General features: G+C 50.1%; 1 protein-coding gene across 1 annotated transcript in view; it reads right to left on the minus strand.

Annotated features, from left to right (window-relative positions):
- Positions 1-2,458: 2,458 nt before the first annotated feature.
- The window catches only part of Fads2 (fatty acid desaturase 2), a 39,068-nt gene continuing 14,678 nt past the window's right edge, over positions 2,459-26,848 (minus strand). Inside the window, exons 5-12 of the mRNA XM_032891586.1 lie at positions 21,724-21,849; positions 8,931-8,991; positions 8,609-8,685; positions 4,714-4,811; positions 4,444-4,540; positions 3,866-3,945; positions 2,981-3,106; positions 2,459-2,635 (exon numbers count right to left, since the gene is read on the minus strand). Coding sequence (XP_032747477.1) covers positions 2,584-2,635; positions 2,981-3,106; positions 3,866-3,945; positions 4,444-4,540; positions 4,714-4,811; positions 8,609-8,685; positions 8,931-8,991; positions 21,724-21,849 — 717 coding nt within the window. The 3' untranslated portion in view covers positions 2,459-2,583. The remainder of the gene's footprint in view (positions 2,636-2,980; positions 3,107-3,865; positions 3,946-4,443; positions 4,541-4,713; positions 4,812-8,608; positions 8,686-8,930; positions 8,992-21,723; positions 21,850-26,848) is intronic.

The following is a 26,848-nucleotide window of genomic DNA, read 5'->3' on the forward strand; positions in this document are numbered from 1 at the left end:
AAGCTCATGGATATGAGCCTAGATTTACCCTCACAGCTGAGACCTCTTAGCCCTGCCGTGTTCCCTTCAGTCACCCTCCTACCCCCCAGATCTCTGGGTGCCAGATGCCATAGACCCCACATTCACACTAGGCAGGGTTTGGCCTGAGACAGTCTGGGTATTGGGGGGCCAGGTCCAGTGCAAACGGCAAGTAGAAGACAAGCGTAGGTAAGTACTGAAGATGTGTTCAACAAAGTCTGCCACCACCAAAGTCTCCAGTGGACTTATCAGTCAGGTGAGGCCAAGGATCGTGGAGACTGACAGAAGTCAGCCTTGGAGGCATTTTGTCCCACAATTTTCTTTTCAAGGTGGAAATGTGGCAGTGAGTACCCTGGAGATGAGGTGGAGTAGGACTTATCCAGGGCCACTCAGCGCATCGGTGACAATGTCTGCCATTCCAAACCCTGTACTAGTTACAGTGTAGTCACTGGTAGTCACCCCCACGGAATGCCTACTCTCCCTCTGTACTTCTATGGATAGGTTCTGGTCACCTGTAGAGATGAGATCTCTGCTGGAGGTCTCCCCAACCTTGCTGGGAACAGCTATAAGGCTAACAAAGACCTCGGGAGTACGGGCCACTCCATGCCTGATGGCTCTTCTCTGACACCTCTGGAGTGACATGGCCCTCTGAGCCTGTTCAGAAACGGATGCTCCGAGAGAAGCAGCATGGGTCCAATTGCAAGGTGAACTGGGCAAGTACCCCAGGTGCAGATTATTCTGGCTTCCCAGGCTGCAGGTCAGATGGACCTAGGACCAGAGCCCTCTGTATGAACTGTTACCAGGGCAAAACTATACAGACCTTCCCTAGGCTGTAGAGAAGCCTCCAAGTGGGCACAGCAACACAAAATGAAAGCCTTGGTCTCCAGAACCTTCACTGTCTCTCTTGGCGAGAGGATCAGGGTTCTGTTCACCATGTGCCTTCACAGTCAGGCCTTTCTCTTGTGGGGCAGTACCTCCCTTCCTCCCAGACCCTGCATTACCACCACCCCTGTGACACTGGCATACGGGAGCACTAGTCATCCATTGATCTTTCTGAACTAAGGGCAAGTGAGAAAGAAATTACTTTCTTTTTTATTTCCCAAAAAAAGTAGAGGCTGGGAACAAGGTGATACAAATTACTGTTTTACTGCCAGCTCCTTATGGGTTCTCTGCCTCTGGAGCAACGCCAGCTGGTCTTTCTTGGCTCATGGAGTCCTAGAGGGCTTGCCCAGTGCAGGCCAACCGCTTCCTCCAGTTTACATATTGGTTAATCCAGTTAGATCTCAGAAGGACACAGCATGGGTCCCCTCCTCATATAGCTGATGTCCCCCCTCCCGCCCGCCCTCACATTTCCCTCAAGCCCTCAGTCTCCTCTTCCCTCTACATTCTTGCCCGAGCCTCACTGGGTACCCACAATGGCTCTCCTGAGATACTCCACCCCACCCTGTTTCTCCTGTCCTCCTGATAGCAGCAGCCTCAAGCCACAGCTTATACGGTGGCCTTGATGGCAAAGCCTAGCTCTACCTGAAGAGACTTTTGGGAGCTTGGCAAGGGGCATCTGGTAAAGATGGATTGTCCTAAGACCCAGCCAGCCTTCTGTTACTCTCCTATCAAGAAGCATTCTGTAGGAAATGTTAACACAACAGCTAAAACAAACAAACAAACATCTGTAAAGACAAGGGATGGGCCAATGAGAAGCTAAGTGCTGGCCAGACTGGCAGCTCTATTCTGGGGAGAGATGCTCAGGGGCGCTCCTGCAAGGTCACATTCTCTAGACCAAGCATCAGGAACTGGCCAGAGGATTTGGAAAAAGATCTGATCCTTCTAGAATCTTGGGCCTTTTATCTAAGAAGCACCTGATTGTAGTGGGAGAGGTTAAGGCTCCAAAGTGGTCAGACCCTCCTTCAACCTGGCTACTGCCTCTCCTGAGACCATACAAGGAACACTCCCTTTGGTTTCTGGAGTGAAAAAGAACCTGTACAAACTCTAGGGTCTGGAGTTGTGAAGGCGGGCACGAGAGGACTTTGCCTTGGGCCTCAGAGTCTAAGCTGGTCTTTGGCAGCCGGAAGGAAGCCCTAAGTACCAATCCCAGCCATGGGAAGGGCACTCAGAACGAAGCATGTCTTCACCCAAATGGCTACACCGTAATGCTGGCAGGGAGTGTAGAGCCAAGTCCTGGACCCCTGCTCCACAGACCCCCAGAGTGTGTGTGGGACTAAAGGGGCTGGGGACTAGGCTGCAAGGAGCAGAATTTTTTTACCAGGATCTTTAGGTGCAGAAGTTAGAGGCTGACACCTGGTACAGCCACCTCTTCAGCTCTTTGGGAGAAGGGGCTGGGAGGCAGAGGGGACAGGGCTAGGACTGACAAAGGGGGAACTCCATGAGGATAGGGTAGGTCGGGGTGAGGGAAGAAAAGAACAAGAAAGGATGAAAAACCAAGCACGGGGAATGTGAGCCAGCAGACCCTTCAGTCTCATGAGAACCCTTCAGAACAAAAGCCCTCCCCTCCCTCTGGCTGTCACCCAACTGTGCCCCCTCCCCAAGGGTGCCACGAGGTCTGCTGCTTCATTTGTGGAGGTAGGCATCCAGCCACAGCTCCCCAGACTTCTTCAGTGAACTGCAAATAGAGAAAGAGAGATGTCCAGGGCTCAGGAACCAGGATGGAAGGGAACCTCGGCTCCCATGACATGTAGGAAGTCATGCTAGGGTGGCAGGTGCTTCCTCTCAGCTACTAACTAAGGCTTGCCACTTACCACAGGAGCTGTGGGCTACTGACTAATGCACCCCAGGGAAACCCCTGGGAAAGGAGAGAGGGGAGGTTCTCTTCTAGCCCTGGGTGGACCAGAGGTCAGGGGTCCCTACTGTGAGCCCAGCCATGTGCCTCTCTCCTCCTCAGCCCCACCTCATCTCTGGCCCCTCACAGTACATCAGCGCTCCAGCCCTTGCCAAGCTCACCCCTCACCTCACAATGTCGAGCAGGGCCCTCAGCAGCGGCTTCTCTTGGTATTCAATGCCATGCTTGGCGCAGAGAGACTTCACCAGTGGGGCAATCTTGTGCAAGTTGTGTCTTGGCATAGTGGGGAAGAGGCTGGGAGAGCAGGTGGGCAGAGTGAGTGCAACCCAAGACCCAAGCTCTCCACTTCTTCTACAACCCAGGGAGGCAGGCAGGTCTGAGGTCCTATCTGAAACCAGGACAAGACTGTGGCTCCTACCAACTGCCTGCAGATGTTACTAGTGGGGTGTAGAGTGGCAATTTATGAACAGGGGCACTCCAGAAAGCCACATTGGTATTGAACGGCCAAACACAAGGGTCTTGTGTTTAAAAAAAAAAAGAGAGAGAGGGGGTATCAGGGTTCATGCTCCTGGTCTCTGCCAAGGCAGAAGACCCATGTAAAGTCAGCGCTAAGCCTCAAAAAGAGGAAATGAAAGAAACAGATGGGAGATGAGAAGATAAGAGATGATATGAAGGCAGTGGCAGCAGGGAAGGGACAGTCCTTTGGCCACCTGTGTACCAGATAGGCTATCTAGCTGGTCCTCAGTTCCCCAGCCATAACCAGGACCATTATAGGTCTGCAGGGTAGTCTTGCAAGCTTTCTGTATCTGCAAAGAGGCCACACATGAAGCAGTGTAGTCCCCACAGAGCCTGGACAGCAATGCCTCCAGGGCACGCTGGTCCCAGAGCCCTTCTCCTGCCCAGCTGTGCTCTAAGATGGGGCTGTAGTCTTACCAACAAGAGGAGATAAACTGCTTGACACCCTTGGCCTGTGGGTTAGTGGCCACCGCCCTCCCGCTCCATGTCTCCCCTCTTCCCCCTCCCGGACAGCCAGCCTTGCTGGGCTGCACTCACTGGTGCTCAATCTGGAAATTGAGGTGCCCGCTGAACCAGTCATTGAAGAAGGACTGCTCCACATTGCAGGTGGCTGCCAGCTGCAGAGGGGACAGGGGATCAGTGGCTGGGGTGTAAGAACAAAACCAAAAGTCCTGGATGTATCCCATAAAGGTCTCCTTAACCAGGGTCTCAGGGCCCCTCTCTAGGTCATACCGTTCTACCTGAAAGCCTCACCCTCCCAGATTCCCGAGTTTCCTCTGGTAGATTCTTATCACTCCTTCCATATTTCCTCCTGAGTTGTTTTTAACTTATCCTGGCCTTGGACTCCTGATCTTCCTGTCCCCACCTCCCAAGTACTAAGATTATAGGTATGGGCCACCACGGGGTGTGTATATTGTGTGCCAGTGATAAAACCCAGGATTTTATGCATGCTAGGCAAACATGCTACGTCCCCCCCCCAACCTTCCTACCATCCTTTCTTGCTCTGAGGCTGCCGAGTAGCCCTAGGGAAGGTTTGTATAGCCCCGGGCCCACAGAGGCAGGCATGGGCATGGGGCAGCTTTTCAGGGTTTCCATTTACCTTTGCCCCCCCTCACCTGGCTGCTGAACCAGTCCCGGTAGTGATCAAGATCAATCTCCATGACAATGTGGTTCATCTGTGTGACCCACACAAACCAGTGGCTCTCCAGGAACCTAGAAGACAGCGCAGCTCAGTGCCGAAGCCTCAGTGTGGGGGATGGGCAGCCACAGAGAAACAGACCCATTGTACTTACCCTACCCCCCATGGCAGGTACAGGGTTCACATCACAGCCCCATCAAAACCAGAGCTCTCAAAAGCATGGGGTGAACCAGCAAAGTTGGGGTACCTGATAAAGTTGAGGAAAACCAGGGCTCCTAAGATGCCATAGAAAGGGATATAGGTGTAGAAGAAACGTGCATAGTAGCTGATGGCCCAGGCCAAGTCCTGTGGGAGAAACACGATTAGACTTAACCTGCCCCGCCCTCCTTGGCATGGTGACCACAGAGGCATGTATACACACAGCTAACACTGCTTGTCACAGGTGTTCACAGGAAAGGAAGTTGGACACTGGGCCCACAGTCATGCTTGCCTAAGCCACCTGCTTGTATGGAGTTTGCATGTGAGTTTCAGGAAAGAAAGGGGATACTGACTAGAAGGTAGCCGGTAGGTTCAGAGGATTCTGATGTGAGCCTCTAACATGTGGCCAGGTCCTGGTTATCCTCAGCCTCGCCCCTAGTCAGGCACCTGGATTTCCTTCCTTTCTGAGGAGAAACAAAGCCAAGGGACACATACCATCCCTGCCAGCAACCCAGACTAGGTCACTTCTCCGGCTGGACTCTCCTCTTGGCCCTTCTCCCGGTCCCTCACTTTTTTTTTTTTTTTTGAGCTGGGGACTGAACCTAGGTCCTTACGCTTACTAGGCTACTTGGTTCTACTATTGAGCTAAATCCCCAACCCCCGGGCCTCCCTTTTGTCTGCCCCTCTTTGGTGGCAAGGTCCTAAGCTTGAATGGCTCCCCTGGGAAGTCTTCACTCTCTGTCACAGCCTCCCAAGCAGACCCTCATTCTGCTGAGAAATCTATGTCCCTCCATTTTCTCTGCTACTCATGCTGTGTGTGTTGGCTGGACCACAGCAAGAGTCTCCCTTTGCTCTCCAGCTGATGGTCTTCATGTATCCAGGGCAACCAATGACCTGTAGCAGATCCCAACTCCGCTACGACACCCTCCCATGTAAGCCGAGTGGCCACAGGCTACAGGACCCAGGTCCTTTTGCCTAAGCACCCTGATCCTCTTGGGGCCTTTGCACAAACTTTTCTAAGTCAGGAGTGCTCATGACCAGCCATGTTTATGCAGGTTATTTCATCAAGGACCCACCTCTTCGAGGCAATGGGAAACCCCACAAAGACATGCTGGTGAGATGGTTCAGTGGTTAAGAGCACTAGCTACTCTTCCAGAAGACAGGATCGACTCCCAGAAACCACATGGAGGCTCACGGCCATCTGTAACTCTACTCCCAGGTGACTGATACCCTATACTGGCCTCTGTGGGCACCAGACAGTGCACAGATATACATGTAGACAAAACACATACACATGAAAACAAGACAGAAGATCTTAATATGACAACAGAATCGGGCACACTGGTATCTTGGTTCGGGTATAAAATGAACAAAACCAAGAGTCCATTGATAGTGAAGACGTGGCAAATTCCAGAACGATTTAGGGGACAAGGGTGGCCCTTGTTCAGGGCTTGCTTGGTTGCAAGAAATTGAAACAGGTACTGGTGTCATTCCAGGTGGCCAGAGCGCTGCCAGCTAAGTGGGAAAGGGGATGGGCACCTTGGGAGGGCCAGAGTAGGAACAGTTACAGCAGCTGGGAGTGGCTGAATACAACATGCTCAGATCCAGGTGGCTGTCTTGGTCAGATGAAGCGGGGACAGCGAGTTCTAATTGTACTTTGATCACCACCCCCATTTTTTTTTTTTTTTTTTTTTTGGGTGCTGAGTTTGAACTCAAGGTTTCCTTCATGCTAGGCAAGCACTCTGCCACTGACAGCCCCACTTTAATCTACTGTGTAAATGTAATGCATTAGTATGCATGTGTGTATATTGTGTGCATATGCATAGAATTCAGCAGGAGACGCACACACACACACACACACACACACACACACACACACACAAAGAGGGGTGGGGGGGGGAGTGGAGGCAGGAAGATTGAGTTCAAGGCCAGCTTGGGCAACATAATGAGAGCCTATCTCAAAATGAAGTAAATAAATGTATGGAGAGCCCAAGAGGTGAAGGATTAAAGGCGTGTAGTATTACACCCAGCCTTTGATGGGATTTTAAAAGGCTAAGAAAGAACATCCAGTAAGGGGCTATGCACTTGTCCTCTCCTGAGGGCAGGGACCATGTTTTCATCATAGACAACTCTGCTTATGGTGAGTTTTCCTCAGGGCTTACTCTACCATGGGTAGGTACTTCTCTTGTATAGAAATCACAACTGTACTTCAATGTAAACCCAAGTTTACCTTCTCAAACCTACACACAGCCTGCCTCCCTCTATGGAGGTACCTCTAAGCCTGTTGTTTGGGGTAGAAACATGCCCTCGGTGATGGCTAATCTTGGCTGTCAGCTTGACTACATCTGGAATCAACTAAAAGAATCACGGAGGAATGAAGCCTTTGCCTTTTTCTACTTGTGTTCACTCTTGCTGGCAAGTTCATCTACCTTGTTGCTGTGGCATTCCTTCACTGGTGTTGGAGCCTACTCTCTAGGAATCCCTACTAGGACTCTAGCACCAGATTGGGACTTCTGAGACAGGCAGTCTCACACGCTGACCAACTGCCAGATCCTTGGCTTTTCTGTCAGAGACAGTCATTGTGCTACTCTATGATCACTGCCTGTAAGCTACTCTAGTAATCGTGTGTGTGTGTGTGTGTGTGTGTGTGTGTGTGTGTGTGTGTGATCATTCTGTCATTTCTGCTCTTCTAAAACTCTAACATACCTTCCAAACTCGTGACACTGACATTCTAACCTCCAGCACCTCAAATGACAATGTCTGGAAGTATAGGTCCTTCCTAATGCAGCAGGACTAGTGTCATCCTATAAGAAAGTAACAAATTCAGCTCAATTGATAAAGTGCTTGCAACTTTAGTGCCCAAAGCCTACACACAAAAGCTGGGCGTGATGGCACCCACTTGTAATCCCGGTGCTGGGAAGTACAGCCAGGCAGATCCTGGGCCTTGATGAATGGCCTAGCCTAATCCGTAAGCTCTGGCCAGTGAGAGGCCCTATCCCGAGAGCTGACACATGTGGTTTTGGTGGATTGAATGAGAATGCTTCCGCAGAGGCCCATCTGTGGGAATACTTGGTCCCTAGCCGGTGGAACTGTTTGGGAAGGATTAGGAGGTGTGCTGTTTCGGAGGAGCTGTCACCGAGGGTGGGCTTTGAGCTTTCAAAGGTTCACATCATTCCCATTAGCTTCATAGTTGTGTCTCAAGATGTGAGCTCTGAGCTACTGTTCCAGCTTGCCTTTCTGCTGCCATCTTCCCCGCCATGGTGGTCATGGACTCTCACCCTCCGAAACTGCAATCCCCCAATAAACTCCTTCTTTTAGAAGTCACCTTGGTCACGGTGTCTTATCACAGAAATAGAAAAGTAACTAAGACAGTTATTATCTGGCCTCCACATGCACACATGTGCAAGCACGCCTACCAACTGACATGCAACACACACACACACACACACACACACACACACACACACGAACAATGGAGGAACGCCTGAACACAGATATGAAAAGGCCTAGAAGGAAGATGATGTAAAGAGAGACAAGAGAACCTGGTCACCTACCAGTCAAGGAGAGGGACCTGGACCCCTCCATCCCCTACCTTACTCCCCAGCCTGAAGACAACTGATTTTAGATGTCTGTGAGGGTGAGAAAGAGAATAAGTTTCTGTTGCTGAGGTGATCCACTCCTGGTGGGCTATGTTAGCCTCTTGGCACACTGCCTTCAGGAACTTCCTAAGGGACTCTCTAAGGACAATGTTTGCTAGGTGTCTTTAGACCTGGCATGCTATGGCCTTCTTGGCTCTGGTGGCCTCAGAGACAGTTTCTTCCTAAGAGTGACAAAGCAGCTACACTTTGAGGGAGATGTCTGGGGACCCGCATGCCCACAGAGGCACCAGGGGCAAAGTGCTCTAGTCAAGCTACCCCACCACCAGCCATGACGTCCTGACTTACCACCCAGTCTCTGCGTCTGATCATGGTCATGATGATCTGGTACTGGAAGTACATAGGGATGAGCAGCGGTGGTCCGACTGTAGAGAGAACATGTGCCTGTCAGAGTGAAAGAGTCTGCTTGACCCACCCGCAGTCAGGTGCCTGGGAGCCTAGGTGATGCTTAACGGGGCCCATAGGTGTTTCCCCAAGCTGACAGCTGGCACCCCTCTCTTGAATAGGTCTGCAGTCATTTTCTCAGTTTGCAACCGGTATGAGAGGAAGTGAGCCAGAGGGGAGTGCTGGGGTGAGAGCAGGGTTGGGGAGCTCAGGCAACCATACTCACTCAGGAAGAAGTATTCATGCTGGTGGTTGTAGGGCAGGTATTTCAGCTTCTTCTTGCCATACTGAGGAGAAAAGACAGACAGTGAGCACCAGCCTCTGGTCTCCTGCCTCCAACACACTTTCTGCACCATCTCCTCAGCAGAGACCTCGTCTCTTTCCCATCTATCCCTATCTGGGTCCAACAAGGCTAGCGGCTGTCGATTTCCTTGGGCTTGGCTGCTCATGCCAGTGTTTTTATTGGAGCTTGGGTCAGACCCCTGGCCTGGGCAGCCCGGTGAGCTATGCTCAGGTACCTGTCCTGAGTGGACCAATTAAAGAAATGTGTTAACACAGAGAGAGAGAAAAAAACCCAAAACCAACCAACCAACCAACCAAACAATCACCAGAGACGAGGTTACCTTGTGAAGGAAAAAAATTAAGAGGTTAAGTGAACCCCGTCGCCACCACACCCTCACCCATCTTTTGGATTCTAAAATGAGGCTTTAAATCAAAGCAAGAGGTATAAGTAAGCAGGCCTGGTTATGGTGTGGCTCTGCTCATCACGGACACATCTCTGACTCTGTTCCAGTCTTCCATGCAAGGTACTCTGACAAGTTCTCAGAATTGTGTGAGATCTCTTTCTGGGAGACCAGCTCCTCCCCTGGCTGGCACGAGGCTTCGGCCTTTCCCTTCTCCCAGCATGCAGTTTCCTGGGGGAATTTCCAATTTCTTGGGGTCTATTGCGAGTCAAAGGGATCAGGCAGAAGCTTCTCTTTAGAATACTTTCATTCCTGCCAGCGCTGTGAGGCCAAAACCTTGGCCAGCCCTCGGGTCGGTGGCTGAAGTTCGGACTCACAGTTAATCACTACCCAAGGCCGGGAGAAACCCGCCTGCTTTGTGTTGTTTTCTTCTGCTGTTGTTTTATTGGGAGACTGAGGATGGACTGCAGAGCCTAACCCATGTTAAACAAGTCCTCTGCCACTGAGCCACTGACCTAGCCCTTTGGACGTGAACAATAAAAAAGCTCACACAAACCTAAGTACCCCACAGGGAGTTTTTGGGGCTGTCGCTATCCCTTTGGGAATGACAGAGGCTCCTAGGTCTCGATGGGGGTGCTCCCTGGAGACTATTAGCAGTTAAGAGACCCCAAACAAGGACCAGGAGTCCTTAACAGTCACCACCCCGGGAGCATCTAGTCTCTGGTATCTTGTGTCATTTCTATAGGCTAATCACTTTCCCCCAGAAGCCAACTGGACAAAAGAGGCCATACAGAGCTGGAGAGATGGCTCATCTATTAAGAGCATTTATTCTTCCAGAGGACCCAGGCTTGGTTGCCAGCACCAACATGGGACTCATAAGCAACTCTAACTCCAGTTCCAGGGGATCCGATGACCTCTTCTGACCTCTACGGGCACTCTGCACTCATACAGTGTGCAGACACATGAGCAGGCAACCAGTGTTTGTTTGTATGTATGTGTATGTACATATATATATATATGTAAAATTTGCATGCAATAAATAAAAGGTGGTGTGCCTGGAGACAGCTACTGTGTACTCATATACACAAAATAAAAATAAACCTAAAACAAAAACAAAAAAACCACCCACAGAAATACTATAAGATTAAGTTTTCATTTCCAGACGTGGGATATGGGGCTGCTTCAGACTGACGTCCACAGCAGCTGACTATGATTTGCCTCATGCTCTAGCAGGAGTGTGACTTTTGCCAGCTACAGATAGCTCCTGCGATTGTGTGACATCTGGAATTCTGGGGACTTTTCAGAGGGTGATAAATGCTAGGGCCCTGAGAGGCAGAGTGGACCGTGGCTGGCTGGAGGTGTCACTGGTCACCATTAGTTAAGTAACCGTGCGCAAACAACAGGAAGTTAGATATCCTGATGGCAAAGATCAAACTTGCCCCAGAAAACTCAGTGCTCCCGATCAGCAGGAAGTAGTCTAACGATAACACCACCCCCTTTCTGACCCCTGACTTTATTCAGGGACCTCTTTCCTTTCCTCTCTATCCTTGTTAATTCTCCTATCTGGGGTTAGGGGGGTTGAAGAAAAAGGTGGCAGAAAAAGAGTGGAAGAAAGAAGAACCCACAAAACAGCTAAGACAGGCTGCGTTAAGCTCATGCTTGGAGTCAACAGACCCAGACCTCTTAGCTGCTGCTTCTTGGCAACACAGAGCCCATGCAGGTTCCCAGGCCTCTCTGAGCATGTCTGGCTTCCAGATCGTTTAGTTGCTAAGTGTTGCCCATGGGAACTTGGACATAATGATAAGCTGACTCCCAGACAATGCCACCCTTTCCTCTCCAGACCCAAGACTTGAGTCACCCCCTTCAAAGGAGGGGTCTCAACTGAGAAGATGCCTCAGTAATATCGGCCTAGAAGCAGGCCAGCAGGGTACTTTCTTCATTAGTGATTGATGTGGGAGGGCCCAGCCTGTTGTGGGTGGTGCCATGTCTAGGAAAGTGGTCCTGGGTTCTATAAGGAAACTGACTGAGCAAGCCACGAAGGGCAAGCAAAGTGAGTTACAGAAGGAAGAAAACTTGGATGTCTCCTAGGCTGACACTTCTGTCCTCCAAGTGAGAACACAGAGTGGAAGGTGTGTGTCAGAATCACAGAGCTCCATGGGCTCCCACAAAGCAGGGGGGTGTGGGCAGGAACAGAGTCCAGCCTGTCCCCAGAATGTGCGTCTTGGTGCCAGTGGCTATGCTCACACGCCTGCTGAAGAACAACCAGAAATGGTCCTTTGTTCTTCGAGGCCTCCTGTGCCTGGGCAAGGATCTCATGCTTTCCCAGAAAGTATGTTACGTACACGCAGTCAGTCATTAGGGTCAGACCTGAGGCTGGCCTTGGAGAGGTCAGAGCCAGGGAACCTCAGAGGGGCCTTTGATGGTTTCACAGAAAAGGGAGGGGATGTGAAATGCTGGCACAGAGGAAAGAGAGGCACACAGGCTCCTAAGGTGCCCAATGAGTGGAGAAAGCAGCAGCCTAGGCAAATGTGTGGACAGGCCCTTCGTCCTGCTCTGACCTCCTCTGAGGAACTGGCATCCAGGCCCAGCCGTGGAATGCAGGATTCCCAGCCACAGTGGCCTCCCTTACCGATCATATCTAAGCCCACAGTTTATCTGTCCCTCTTTTTTTTTTTTTTTCTCTTTTCTTTTTTTTTTTTTTTTTTTGGGGGTGGGGACCGAACCCAGGGTCAAGTGCTCTACCACTGAGCTAAGTCCCCAACCCCTTATCTGTCCCCTCTTAAGACCGTGCTGGATAGTTTTATCTCAACCTGACATAAGCTAGAGTCACTGCAAAGGAGGGGGTCTCAACTGAATAGATGCCTCAGTAATATCGGCCTAGAAGCAGGCCAGCAGGGTATTTTCTTCATTAGTGATTGATGTGGGAGGGCCCAGCCCGTTGTGGGTGGTGCCATGTCTAGGAAAGTGGTCCTGGGTTCTATAAGGAAGCAGACTGAGCAAGCCACGAAGGGCAAGCCAGTGGGCTGCACTGCTTCCTGGCCTCTGCACCTCAGCTCCTGCCCGAGATGCTTGCCCTGCTTGAGTTCATGTCCTGACTTCCTTCAGAGGTGGATTAGGATGTGGAAGTTAAGGCAAACAAACCGTTTCCTCCCCAACTTGTCACAGTCACGGTGCTTGATCATAGCAATAGTAACCCTAACAGAGACTGAGCATCAGGAAGAACCTTCAGATCAGCAGAGGTCAAAGGGCGCCCTTAGAGGACCATAGGAGGGGTTGCCAGGTTGTATTTCTGTAGTAAGTACTATTTCCACTGGTTTATGACCACGGTGGAGGATGACTGGGACCGTAGGGCTGCCTCCAGCTAGCAAGCACTGTTGGTTCCCATGCATGCTTTCCAGCATCCCAGGCTGACCCACCAACATGGCCAGGCCACCCCAGGCAGAGGCAGGTCTCAGCACCAGCCTCTATGGATGCTCGACCTTAGGGTTGCAGGGACTCAGCACTGGAAACAGTTCTCCATTAAACCGAACTGCTTAACCTCCCTGACCTCTGAGTTCCTGGCTGCGAAGTGGAGGTATGACGTGTACTTCATAGGGATCGCAAGAGCCCAGTGGACGGATCGTGAGCCGAATGTCAGTGACAGTAACAGCCGCATGCACAAAATGACATGCTGACATAGCACTGCATGTGTGTTTCCTACTCAGTGTCCTCTGAAGGACAGCTACAAAGGGGTGTGTTAGGGTATGGCTGAACCAACTCTCTTATCTAAAACTCGTTTGCATGGTTAGTACTGACTGTCAACTCCCTGGGTGATTCTACATCCGAGTTCATTGAGGTTGGAAGATCTGCCTTAAATGCAGGTGGCACCACGACATGGCTTAGGGTCTTAAAATGAAAAGAAGAAAGAAAAGGAAGAAGAGGAAGAGGAGGAGGACGAGGAGGAGGAGGAAGAAGAGGAAGAGGAGGAAAAGGAAGAGGAGGAGGAGGAAGAAGCAATCTGAGCACCAACTTTTATCCCTCCCTCTGATTCCTCACTGGTTGCCCTTGAACTGTAAGCCAAAGAAACTCTCCCTCCCCTAAGTTGCTGCTTTTCAGTCAGAGCAATGAGAAAAGAAACAGGTAAACCCACAAAGCACAAACTGTGGTCTTAGGGACACATGACTCTTTTATTTGGTCAATAGCTTATTAAGTCATGAGACTGAAGAAAGAATGGACAGAAGTGTTTTCGAATGCACAGAGCTAGGAGGGTGCACACACAGCTTCTTTTCAGAAAGCTGGACTTAGCCAACAGAGCCATTCCCAAGGGCTGCAAGCTGGTGTCCCAGAAGGTAATTCTCTGACATGGCCATGAGTATGTCATTTCTTTCCTGCCTTAGTGGTTCTAGTTACAAAACGTCGATGACAGCTCCTGCCTCTCGGGTTACACAAGGAGTAAGTGGGGCGTACGCTGAGAGTCCTTGGGGTGCAGGTCCACAGGCTCACTCAGCCTGTTTCTCTTCCTTTCAGCTGGGAGCTACCAGCCCGAAGTGTGGGGAACAGAGGACACTGCTCATTCCCTTTCCTGTCTAACACAGGAAGTTTGGGAGACAACACGATTGGAGGGGAGGGGGCAGAAAGACAAACTGTACTTTCACCAACGAGGTAAGTGTGGCTTGTGGCCAGAGCCCAAGATGGAGCTGGTGGCACACACAGAGTTCTCACTGAACTGGGACAGCTGAAGCCCACAGCTGGGGACCAGGCAAGAGCAGTGGGCAGGAAGTGTTGCCAGCCCTGGCAGCCAGTGTGACCAGCTTCTTCACCAGCCACAGGCCGTATGTGACAGTCAATACGATTGTCAACTCAAGATCTAGAACCACTGAGGAGAAAAGCTTCCTCTGTGAGAGATTACTTAGATTAGTTCATTGAGGTGGAACCCTCCCACGTGGGTGGCGCCATCCCTTAGGCTGAATATGAAACAGAAAGCAAGCTGAACACAGCATTCATTTCCACTTCATGCCTATGGAAGTAATGCGCCCTGCCAGCCTCCGGTTCCTGCCACCATGCCTTCGCTACGATCATGGAATGTCTCCCCTGGGGCTTCAAGCCAGAATAAATCCTTTCTCCCCTAAACGGCTTCTTGTTAGGTTTTCACTTTTGCAGCAGTGAGGAAAGTAATTAATATATAAAATTAGTACCAAGAAGTATAGCCATTGGGTGATAATCCTGGCCATGGCTGCTGATGTTTGGGACTGGCCTTTGGGAAGAAGGTGGAGTTTGGAGCTGTAAGCTGAGGAAGTCCTAACCTGCTGTAAGCTGGGATTACCAGGCTGTTCTGCTGGGAAGGTCAGAAGGCTGAAGGAGTGAGGGAGGGAGGGATGGCTCAGGAGGTTTCAGAAGGGGACAAGCAAGGAGTCTTTCAGTAACTGGGTTAGAGGCTGCTTGTGTGATCTCCTGGCAAAGAATCTGGACACATTCTGCCCATGTCCTGAGAACCCGTGTGAGGCTGAATTAAAAACAATGGACTGACTAATGTGTTTGGTGGAAGAAGTCTCAGGCAGAGGGGGAGCCGTGTGTGGCAGTTCTTACTGTTCTGATCCAGATCTACAGCAAAAAAGAGCAACGGCGGAGGGGGAATATTAGAAGTGTGCGGCTCAAACAAAAAGATGTAGCTGACTCTCAACCTAAGACAGAGGCCGAGACTAACCAGAGGCTGTGACTGTGAGAGGGGCTGTGACTGTGACAGGGGCTGTGACTGTGAGAGGGGCTGTAACTGTGACAGGGCTGTAACTGTGACAGGGCTGTGACTGTGAGAGAGCTGTAACTGTGACAGGGGCTGTGACTGTGACAGGGCTGTAACTGTGACAGGGGCTGTGACTGTGAGAGGGGCTGTGACTGTGACAGGGCTGTGACTGTGACAGGGCTGTGACTGTGACAGGGGGCTGTGACTGTGACAGGGCTGTGACTGTGACAGGGGCTGTGACTGTGACTGGGGCTGTGACTGTGACAGGGGCTGTGACTGTGACAGGGGCTGTGACTGTGACAGGGGCTGTGACTGTGACAGGGCTGTGACTGTGAGAGAGCTGTAACTGTGACAGGGGCTGTGACTGTGACAGGGCTGTAACTGTGAGAGGGGCTGTGACTGTGAGAGGGGCTGTGACTGTGACAGGGCTGTGACTGTGACAGGGGCTGTGACTGTGACAGGGGCTGTGACTGTGACAGGGGCTGTGACTGTGACAGGGCTGTGACTGTGACAGGGGGCTGTGACTGTGACTGGGGCTGTGACTGTGACAGGGGCTGTGGCTGTGACAGGGGCTGTGGACTGTGACAGGGGCTGTGACTGTGACAGGAGGGGCTGTGACTGTGAGAGGGGCTGTGACTGACAGGGCTGTGACTGTGACAGGGGCTGTGACTGTGACAGGGGCTGTGACTGTGACAGAGGCTGTGACTGTGAGAGGGGCTGTAGTGGAGGTGCTGTAACTGTGGGGAGGGCTGTGACTGTGATAGGGGCTGTGACTGTGAGAGGGCTGTGACTGTGAGAGGGCTGTGACCCTGTGACTGGGGCTGTGACTGTGAGAGGGGCTGTGACTGTGAGAGGGGCTGTGACTGTGAGAGGGCTGTGACTGTGGGAGGGGCTGTGACTGTGAGGAGGGGCTGTGACTGTGAGAGGGGCTGTAGTGAGAGGGGCTGTGACTGTGACAGGGGCTGTGACTGTGAGAGGGGCTGTGATTGTGAGAGGGCTGTGACTGTGACAGGGCTGTGACTGTGAGAGGGGCTGTGACTGTGGGGAGGGGCTGTAGGAGAGGGGCTGTGACTGTGAGAGGGGCTGTGACTGTGAGAGGGGCTGTGACTGTGAGAGGGGCTGTGACTGTGAGAGGGGCTGTAACTGTGAGAGGGGCTATGACTGTGAGAGGGGCTGTGACTGTGAGAGGGGCTGTGACTGTGAGAGGGGCTGTGACTGTGACTGGGGCTGTGACTGTGAGGGGGAGTGACAGGGGCTGTGACTGTGAGAGGGGCTGTGACTGTGAGAGGGGCTGTGACTGTGAGAGGGGCTGTAGTGAGAGGGGCTGTAACTATGACAGGGGCTGTGACTGTAACAGAGCTGTAACTGTGACAGGGGCTGTAACTGTGACAGGGCTGTGACTATGAGAGGGGCTGTAGTGAGAGGGGCTGTGACCGTGAGAGGGGCTGTGACTGTGACTATGACAGAGGCTGCAAATGTGACAGGGGCTGTGACTGTGACAGGGGCTGGGACTGTGACAGGGGTTTGACTGTGACGAGGGTATGACGGGGTCTGTGTCTGAGACAGGGTCTGTGGCTATGACAGGAGCTGTGGCTGTGACTGGGGCTGTGACAGGAGCTGTGGCTGTGACTGGGGCTGTGACAGGAGCTGTGACTGTGACTGGGGCTGTGACTGTGATATGGGCTGTGATTCTGTCACAATCCCTGAATGGTACCCACGGAGCTATAGATTTTGGTGTTAGCCATTCTGGGTATCAGTCCTGCCCTGTCCCTGTGCCCTCTGGGATGTGAATGTTTGCCGTGTGCCAGTCTACGTCAGGAGTAAGGACTTGGGCTTTGATGTTACACGGGTTCACAGAAGAGGCTGCCAAGTCTCACGTGTGACTGTGCACTTGCACTTCTTTAAAAGGGTGCATTTTTACTTTATTTACGTGTGTATGTGTGCATGCATGAGTGAGGATACCCATGGAGGCCAGAAGAGGGTGTCAGATCCCCCGGGCTGGAATTACAGCACGGGTTGCTAGGATCTGAGCTCTGCTAGGAACGAGGTCTTCTGGAAGTGCAACAGTCGATTTTAACCGGCTCCTGCGCTTATACTTATGAACAAACAGTATTGGAACTGTTAGTGGACACTGTTGAAGCTCGACTGAACACATTTTGCCCTGTGAGATGCCAGGAGACTCCAAGAACAAGCGGGGGAAGCTTACAGCATAAAAGGGATGTGTTCAGGCATTAAGAGATGGCACTGTGACAGTTACTACTAATTATTAACTTGACAGGCTCCCCGGACTCACCAAGAATATTGCCTTTAACTCGAAGTCCTCATAAGCCCTTCCTTCTTTAAATCGCTTCTTGTCAGGCATTTTGTGGCAGTAAGAAGAAAAATAAATGATAAATCTGACACAGGCAATGCCATGTTTCAGGTTTGAAACGAAGTGTCTGAGGCCCGACAAGGGCCTTCTTTGTCTAGGGCTGAGGGGCGGTTTGGCAGGAGTTGCCACAAGGTCAGTTGCTGCCACTGAGAACTCACAAATGCATAATCAGAGCAACGAGTAACATGGCCTCAGCAGGCACTGGCAGGATGCTGGATGACCATGCAAGTCTCCAAGAAGAGAGCCACGTATGTCCTAGGAACTGCCGCAGGGACTGAGGTCTGCTAGAAGCAGGGAGATAAGGGGAAAGCTTGGTGTTTCCTAGGTGAATGGAGGAGGAAGCCCTCAGGCAGGTAAGCTGTTCTAGGAGCACACAGGCTAGACTCTGAGGACTCTAATGTAGTGAAGGGCTGGGACAGCAAACAAGAGTGTTGCATACACCACGGTTTAATAAGGGCTGAGAGTCCCCACCCAGTGCTGAGACCCCAAGCAGGAACGACAGAGTGGTGCCAGTAGAGAGCAGACATTGGCCTCCTTATTTATGAGTACAGTTGATTCATTGCCTTCCCAGGGCAGTTAAACCCTGGGGAAAGCTAGCATCATGAAGGAGCCTCATGGCTTACCACCTAGACACAATGACCCAGCCATCAACTGCATCCTGGATGCTGGAGAAGCCCCGTTAGTAAAAGGCCACACGTACACCTCAAAAAGGAGCACGCATGAGGTATTATGCAAGGCAGAATGCTTGGGCCAGGCCACATGGCCTGCATCCTGAGAGAGGACCAACAGTCTAGAGCAGACATTGGGGGATAGGAGAACTCGCTCTGTTGTTTGGGAAGGGCAATGAAGCCCCTCAGTGGCTGAGGGCACTGGCAGACTCCAGAGGATGTAAAGGCAGACCATTTCACACCCAACTCCTACTGGGGAAAAGTTACAAATTGAGGTCCACTGAGATGGCTCGGAGGCTAAAGGAAGTTGCTGCCAAGACTGATAACTTCAGTTAACATCCCAAGAACCTACACGGTAGAAAAACAGAACTGACTCCTACACGTAGTCCTCTGACCTCTTACCATGGTCCATACCCTCGCCCATGGACCACATACCAGTTACATGCATCAGTGTAAAACCTATCCCCCACCCCCAGGCTAAGAGCTGAGGTGTGAAGCCATAAAACACTGAAAATACTTTATGTGGAGAGCTTTGTTAAATTGAAAGGAATATCCAGAGAGAAGCTGAATGCCTATTGCCACATAAAACAAACTCAGAACACCCTCCCGGATGTCATAAATATGACCAGATAGTGGAAGTCTGCTCTTAACATTTCTCTGAATGGAATGCCCTTGTGGCTGGTCTTCTCTGGTCATCACTGAGATAAAGGCTTTGTCAGGTCTGGAGCCTGGAATGGAGGCTCAAGCCCCTAAGGCATAGCTGTTGGGTAATTGGGGCTCTGTTGAGATGGCTGGACTAACTGTCACCTCAAGTAGAGATCAGGATTCCTTTCATCCAGCATGGCCTTTTGGGCACTTGCACAAAGTTAAACCAGAAACCCAGGAAACATGGGGCTTCTCTTGTGAACATCTGAATGCCTGAGAGGGTTTCTATGGTGATGTTAGCCTCCATCTTCAAATGCTACTGCCACCATCTCCCTCCCAAAGCCAGCCAGCATTGGAGAAGTGAGATGGGACAGAACTCATCAGCTCCTGTGCTAAGCCTGAACTGAGCTAAGCCGGGTTTCTTTTATTTATTAGGGACTCAGGACTGTGTGGTGAGAACCATCAGTTTTACTACAGGCGTTAAGGAAGTCGTTGTCTTCACTATCAAAAGGTTTCCAAGTAATCAACTACTATCCAAACACTTGTAACCAAAGCTAGCAAGCCATTTCCCAGAAGAGGAACAAAGACAGGTGTTGGGCAGAAAATGAAATCCCTGCCTAGCCAAAGTTCAGAACTGTGGCTGAGCCCTGTGCACCCTGGATCAGACAGGGCTACAAACCACAACTGAGCGGGGCAGACTCTCTCTTGTCTGTTATAGGCCTTGGATGCCAACACAGCTAGGACACTCCTTCTACGACTCTGTTTACGGTGGCTAAGTTTGTATTCTCTCACAACTGCTTGCTGAGGGTCTGCTCTGCCTAGTGCTGTGATTTCTCCTCCCTGTACTGGCACTGAACCCCAAGGACTTGAGCATGCTGGGCAAGGACTCTGCCACCGAGCTACATCCACAGCTTGCCTTGTGTTCCTCCTTAGTGTATGATCTCCAACACACACACACACACACACACACACACACACACACACGGATAGCTTTTTTTTCTCTTCCCTCCTTTTATGAATTAAACCCTAATATAAAGGCTCTTATTAAAAAAGAAGTATAGGGGTTGGGGATTTAGCTCAGTGGTAGAGCTCTTGCCTAGCAAGTGCAAGGCCCTGGGTTCGGTCCCCAGCTCCAAAAAAAAGAAAAAGGAAAAAAAAAAAAGTAGAATGATTCCCCCCTCCCACCCTCCTTAAAAGACAATATCTTGCTATGTAGACCAGTCTGGCCTCAAACTCTTAGTAATTGCTCTCAGTTTCCTGATGTCTGAGATTAGAGGCATACACAACCATGCCTAGAGTGAGAATATTGTTTAAATGTAACGAGGGTGCTTTATTTCACTTACTTATAGAGTTGTTTGTTTATTGATTGATCGATCGATCGACTGACTGAATGTGTTTGGACAGTTTGCCTGTGTGCATGCCTGTGCACTACTTTGCATGCCTGGAGAGGCCAGAAAGCGTGTGTAGGATCCTCTGGGACTACAGCTAGCAATGGCTGTGAGCTGACATGTGCAGGCGCCAAGAATCAAACCTGGGTCCTCTAAAAGAGAGGCCAGCATTCTTAAGTTCTGAGTGCCTCTCCAGCCCTACTACATAATTTTAAAATTAGTATTTTTTAAAATTAATATTCTTTAAAATTCCCCCATTATATGTATGTGTGTGTGTGTGTGTGTGCACGCGCGCACACGTGCACGTGTGTGCATGTGATTCACTGTGCATAGCACATATGCAGAGGTTGCAGAATAATTTAGGGAGGTTGCTTCTTTCCTTCCATCATCGTGGGTCCCAGGGATCAAACTCAGATCATCAGCCTTAGCAGCAAGCACCTTTACCCACGGAGCCTCCCCAGTAGTCCTTTATTGTGTTCGTGCCATTTGACTTGGACAAAAGTCTAATTGTCTAGACCAAGCTAAGCTACAATTTGAAATCCCCCTGCCTCTATTTCCTATCACCACGCCTGGCTGGGTGCACGTTTGCTAAAGAAAATTAGGTGACAGGGTGGAGAATCACAGGAGGAAAGTCAAGAGCTCAGCGGGAGAACATGTGCTCACCACGGCTCAGGCACTGAGTTTGAACCCAGCACTTCCCCCAAAGGGGGAAATTGAGATCGGTAGCCCTGTCAAATGAAATAGTGTCGTGCTGTGAGATACAAACAGGCGGAACACAGTCCCCAGGAGGATGACACCATCTCCCTGGACTTGTGGAACAAGGTCCTCATTAAGAGAAGTACTGAGATGCAGAATAGAAGGTAAGTGCTTCCTTTCTAGTTTTGTTTTTAAAGAAAAAGGATCTATGCATGTTCACGTGCAAACAGAAAATATTGAGGGCTGGAGTCAGGGCTTAGCGGCAGGCATTTACAAAGCTATCCGGCATCTCATTAATGGTTTAATTAATTAAGAGTAATCTCAGTGGAGTTATGATACTAAATATATATTTCTATACTGTTTCAATGTTTGTACCAAGTAGGTCCTGTATTTATAATTAAAAATAAAACGATACTAAAGTGTGGCTAAGTAGAAGGAAGTGTCCTAGCAGTCAAAGATCTGAAAGGTTTGTCCTGGCCTAACTGGTCAATGACCAGACCTTCCTATTAGCACTTCCTGTCTGCGCAAGCCTTGCTTTCTCATCTGTTTCGACAGGCTGCTGTTTTCCAGATAATGCTTCCTGCACATGAGCTGGCCCACTGGACCTATCCTGGAGGCCTAGAACTTTGCCTTCCTGAAACATTTGACCCACTTTCCTGTGGGCGGGAGGGACGCCCTGAGTCTGTTCAGGAGTCCAGGACTCTGGAGGAAAGCCACTCTGTAGATTGCAACTGGGATAGCGGGATGACGAGGAAAGGGTTCTGCGTGGCAGAAGGTGCCGATATCCCTACAGGACTCCTTCCCTCCTCCCGTCACATCTCCTCATCAACAGGATCCTCTCACTCCTACCTCAAGGGGCTGCCACTCTCCAAGGACAAACACGTGCAGGCTCTTTATGTCGGGGTCCTTGTGGAAGATGTTGGGCTTCGCATGGTGCTGGAAATGTCGATGGTTCCACCAGTTGGCGGAGGCACCCTGGAAGGGGAGAGGAGCTAGGTAAGCCACAAAGACCAATGAACTTACCGGTGGTGGGCGCTGCTGGGAACCGAGTCCTGGTACCTCTGTTGCCAATAGCCAGCTTTTCCCATCACACATGGGGTTCGTGCCTGGAGTCCGTGGAAGTCAGACTATAGTTCTGCCCCTTCTGAGTACTGCCCAGAGTACTGCTCAGTTCTGAAAGAAGTCAAGTCACTTCTCCAACCTCGGTTTACCCGGTACTGAGCAAGGAGAAAGCACTTCAGAAAGAGTGGAATTATCTCTCTCTGTCTGTCTGTCTGTCTGTCTGTCTGTCTGTCTGTCTGTCTCTCTCTCTCTCTCTCTCTCTCTCTCTCTCCCTCTCCCTCTGAAGGATTCTCAAAAATAATCAGGACAGAAACAACTCAAATGTCCAGGAACTGAAAATACAATGTGATATCCTTACCACAGAATGGATTAGGTAAACTACAAAAAGGAATGGGCTGGGCCAGTAAGAGGGCTCAGTGAGCGAAGGGGCCTGCCACAAAGCCCGACAATCTGAGTTCAATCTCACTAGAAGGAGAGAGCCGACTCCTGAAACTTGTTCTCTGACCTCTACTTATATGTATGGTGTCCCTTTCCCCAAAAATTAAGTACATAGGTAAATGTAAAAAAGCCTTTTTGTTAGAAAATAATGGACCCCTAACACACAAGATACACAGAGATGAGCCTTGGAAAAAACACAAAGCAGAAGCCAGGAAAAGAAAAAATAAAAACCCAAACCCTGCTGCTCACAATCTCCGTGATCCTCCAGGTGTCCCTGTGCAGTGAGCAGTGAGGAGGAAACAGGGCTGGGGTACAGTGCTAAGGGGCTGTTGATTTGTGGGGCTTAAGCTCTGTGTGATGGGGATTCTCTAAACTTGTATGCTCTCGGTGTCAACGGAACGGCTCTGCAAGCTACTCCACGTATTCACTTTAAGTGGGCAAACCGCCCTCTGTGTGTCTTATACCTCAAAACCAAACTGCTTGCCAAGGGTCGAAGGCCTTTGCGAAACACCTGAAACCACCAGAGGAAAATACAGGGCAACACTTCAAAGTCTAAGCACACACGGGCATTTTCTGAAAGCACAGAGCAAGAATGAGACAGAACAGGAGACAAACTTTGTTGGCAATTCATCGGACAGAAGAATTATGGCCGGAATGCATAAAAGGCTACAACACGAGACATCAGGAGAATAAATGATCCGCTCAACAAAGCAGATGAATTTATGTGGCTGCTGTCAGAGAAGTAAGTACAAATGGCCAGTCTTTGAAAAAAGTTCACCATCTTTAGCAACAGAGGAACTGCAGGTCACCACTATACCGAGACTCCATCCCTGTCAAAACAGTCACCACCAAGAAAACAAACAACAGCCCCCTGCATATTCGTAGCAGATGTGCAGCTTGGCCTTCACACAGGTCCCTGACAACTGGAGTGGGGGTTGTCCCTGAATCTGTTGCCTGTCTGTGGATCCCCTTTCCCTGACTGGGCTGCCTTGTATGGCCTCGGTGGGAGAGGATGTGCCTAGTCCTGCAGTGACTTGATGTGCCGGGGACGGGGACGAGTGATATCAGGGGAGGCCTCCCACTTCTCAGAGGAAAGGAGGAGGAGGGGAGCGGGGAGGAGCTATGGCAGGAGGGACTGGGAGAAGGAGGAGGATGAGGAGTGGATATTTGGATATAAAGTGAATGAATAAATAAATTAATGAGAAAAAAAGAAAGCAAACAAATGCTTATGAAGGTGTGTGCTGGGGTGGGAGTGTAGATTAATCCAGCCAATATAGAAAAAGCATAACAATTCCTCAAAAACAAAACAAAACAAAAGTACTACACAATCCAGCTCTACCACTCCAGAGATAAATATCAGACACACTTGAAGTCATGTTCACTGAAGCGCTACTAAGAACAGCCAAGAATACCTGTAATCCCAGTGCTTGAAAGGTAGAGGCAGGAGGATCAGGATTTCAAGGTCAGCTCAGCTATGCTGGAGACCAGCCTGGGCTACTGGTCACACAGACAGACAGACAGACAGACAGACAGACAGAGCGAGCGAGCTGTTATGGAGTCTGCCCAGGCACCTTTCAGTAGGTGATGGATAAAGAAAACACTGTATATACTAAACAGTATGAATGAGTCACGAAGAGGGAAATTATGCAAGTTTTCAGGGAAAGGAACAGAAAGAGATCGTGTTAAGTGAAATAAGCCACACATTTTCTCTCAGACGTGGACTCCAGATTTTAAAATAAAGACATTACTGTAGAAGTGAGACCATCTGGGAAGGAGTGAGACAGGAAGAGGAGAAGGCACCAACACTAGGAGGTGGCAGAGGTCGAATATGATTGGTGTCTCCTACGCATGGGAGAAAATGTCCTGATAAAACCTAGTATTTCATACAAGTCGCGATGCTGAAAAATTAACATAGACCTACCAAGAAAGGAGGGAAGGAAGGAAAAAAGAAAGGAGAGAACAAACTGTGTGTGTGTGTGTGTGTGTGTGTGTGTGTGTGTGGTGTGTGTGTGTGAGTGTGTGTGTGTGTGTGTGTGTGTGTGTGTGTGTGTGTGTGTGTGTGTGTTCCAAGTGTTCCTGGAACTAGGGGAATGTATCTCAGTTGATATAGTTCTTGCCTGCCATGAGCCCCTTCCGATGAACGCCGCTGACAACCAGGGGGAATCTAACATTTAGATGACACTGTGGTCCCACAATGCAGGAAACATAGACAGGGTATCTTTGTATTTATTTGACTGCCATTGACTACTCTGTCACCAGTTCTCAAAGGTGTGTCACTCAACAAAGTTGCCAGGTGGCCCAAGCAAGACTCAGGTCTTTTCTGTCCCTCCATCAGGTGAAACAGTGGCCCATGGCTGGCTCTGACCGTCTACGAAGAGGTCTATTTGCTCAAAACAAGCTTCTCACTTGTGGAGTGTTTTGGACATAAACGCAGTGTCTGGACACTGAGAGCATGGATGGAGACAGTTAGAAACAGCTGTGGTCTCTGCCCCTGTAGACAGCAGGCTTCAAAATCCATCACAGCAAAAAAGCAGCGTGTCAGAGTGTGGGAAAAGTCCCAGGCTTAAAGAGTCAAATGATGTGTTTACATCTGAAGCCCAAAGGAACAAAATTGCCAAGAAAAGCATCAGATGGAAAAGTCCCTCATAGAGACACTGGGGAGCGAGGATGTCAACAAGTAAGCCAGCTGACAGCCCATCAACCCAGAGATATTTCTGGAATGAGGATTGAGACCCGTGGAGGAGGTGGGACACAAACTTTGGACTTTGGACCAAACACTAGGATATTTTGATTGTTTATGTTGCCTTCCCTGCTTTGAGTCTCTCCCATTCTTCATCATCAGGCAAAGCCCCACCTATCAGTAATTCCTCCTACAAGGCACAATGGAGCCTCAACTGCCTGAGGAGCAATGATCAGCCTTCCGTGTTCTCAGAACGAGGAGTGAATGCTGCCTTCTCCAAGCCAGCTGCTGGGCTGGGCCAGGGAGGCACTGGTGAGCCAAGAGACGATGTGCTTATCTGGGCCAGGCTGCCTTGGCCTCTCATGTACTAGGACTGGGTCACAGGGTGCACCAGCACACCTGGCAGGAAGACTCCTTAGCAGCTGTGTAGCCAGCAGAGCTGGGCAGTCACAACGTGGCCTGGGGCAAGAGAAAAAGTGTGCACTAGCAAATGCGTCTGTGATCCTTTCAAAAGCGACTTTGGGGGCCATCTTGTTTTCAAGTGAGACACTTTCTGAACTTGGCATACTTAAATATTTATAATTACTTTATCTTACATCTAAATGCTGGTATAACAGAAGGGCTGGGGTTGTAACTTGGTGGTAGACCCTTATCCAGCATGAGCACGGCCCTGGTTTCAATCCTCAGCACTACGGAGTTTTTTTCTTAGTAAAGGAAAGACATAATTTTTTTTTTGTTTTGATACAAATAAAATACTTTTAACAGGCTTTTAAATTTTTGAACATTTTATATTTTGGTGTCCTGGAGTTAAAGGATTGATCATTTAAGAGATGACATATCCAAACTGGGTCTAGCAATGTGTGCAATTAATCCCAGAACTCAGGAAGCAGAGGCATGAATTTGAGGCCAGTCTAATCTATGTGGAGATAATGAGAGGCGAGGGGAGGAAAAGAAAAGAACAACACCGCAGGTATAGACATAAGAGTGTATGCTTGGTTTTGAGAGAGGGTCTCATTTAGCCCAGGCTAGCCTTGAACTTGCTATGTTGCACAGTATGGCTTCCTGCTTCTGATCTTCCTCCTCCACACCCTGAGTGTTGGGATCATCCGTGTGCATCACCACACCCAGTTTACACAGTGCTGGGGATGAACCCAGGGCTTCAAGATGCCCAGCAAACATTCAACTACCTGAGCTACATCCCCAGCTCCCAGAATTCCAATTTCACCAGCAAAGGCTTCTGTAGGGAAGCAGCTCTCTGTCCTGCCCTTGTTTGTCTGATAGATACAAGAGCTGTGTTTCAAGTTGTCCATCAAGGACACAAGGTCTGAGCAGGAAAGGCCCTCAGGACCCTGCCAGAACCTGGGAATAGAACACAGTCTATCTTTGTTTGTGGCATGGGGAGAACAGGGGTAGTAGGTAAAATGTTTCCTTCCTATACAGAGGAGGACTTTATGCCACAGAGGACCGTGCAGAATGAGACAATGCACTTGTGTGTATCCCCTCTTGAGGTTCTGGGAAGAGGCCAGGTTCCCAGCCTTTGAGGCTCAGGTCCAGGTAAACTGCTAGCTGGGGACTGCTGGGCAGCTCACGAAGGCTCACCCGTAATCCAGTCCACAGCTGGCAAGCCAAGGGTGCAGTGGAGGCCACAGAGTGGAGATTTTTAACCTGGACACAGGGCTCTTCCCCTGCTGAGGGAGGAAGACAGTCTTAGGGACCCAGCTTTTCTGAGGAAGCAAGCTATTGGGATGCACTGACTACAGGAGGCAGCAGGATTTGTTGGAGAGAGCGTGTTAT

The sequence above is a fragment of the Rattus rattus genome, chromosome 2, assembly GCF_011064425.1.
Source record: "Rattus rattus isolate New Zealand chromosome 2, Rrattus_CSIRO_v1, whole genome shotgun sequence".
In the NCBI taxonomy this organism is placed as follows: Eukaryota; Metazoa; Chordata; class Mammalia; order Rodentia; family Muridae; genus Rattus; species Rattus rattus.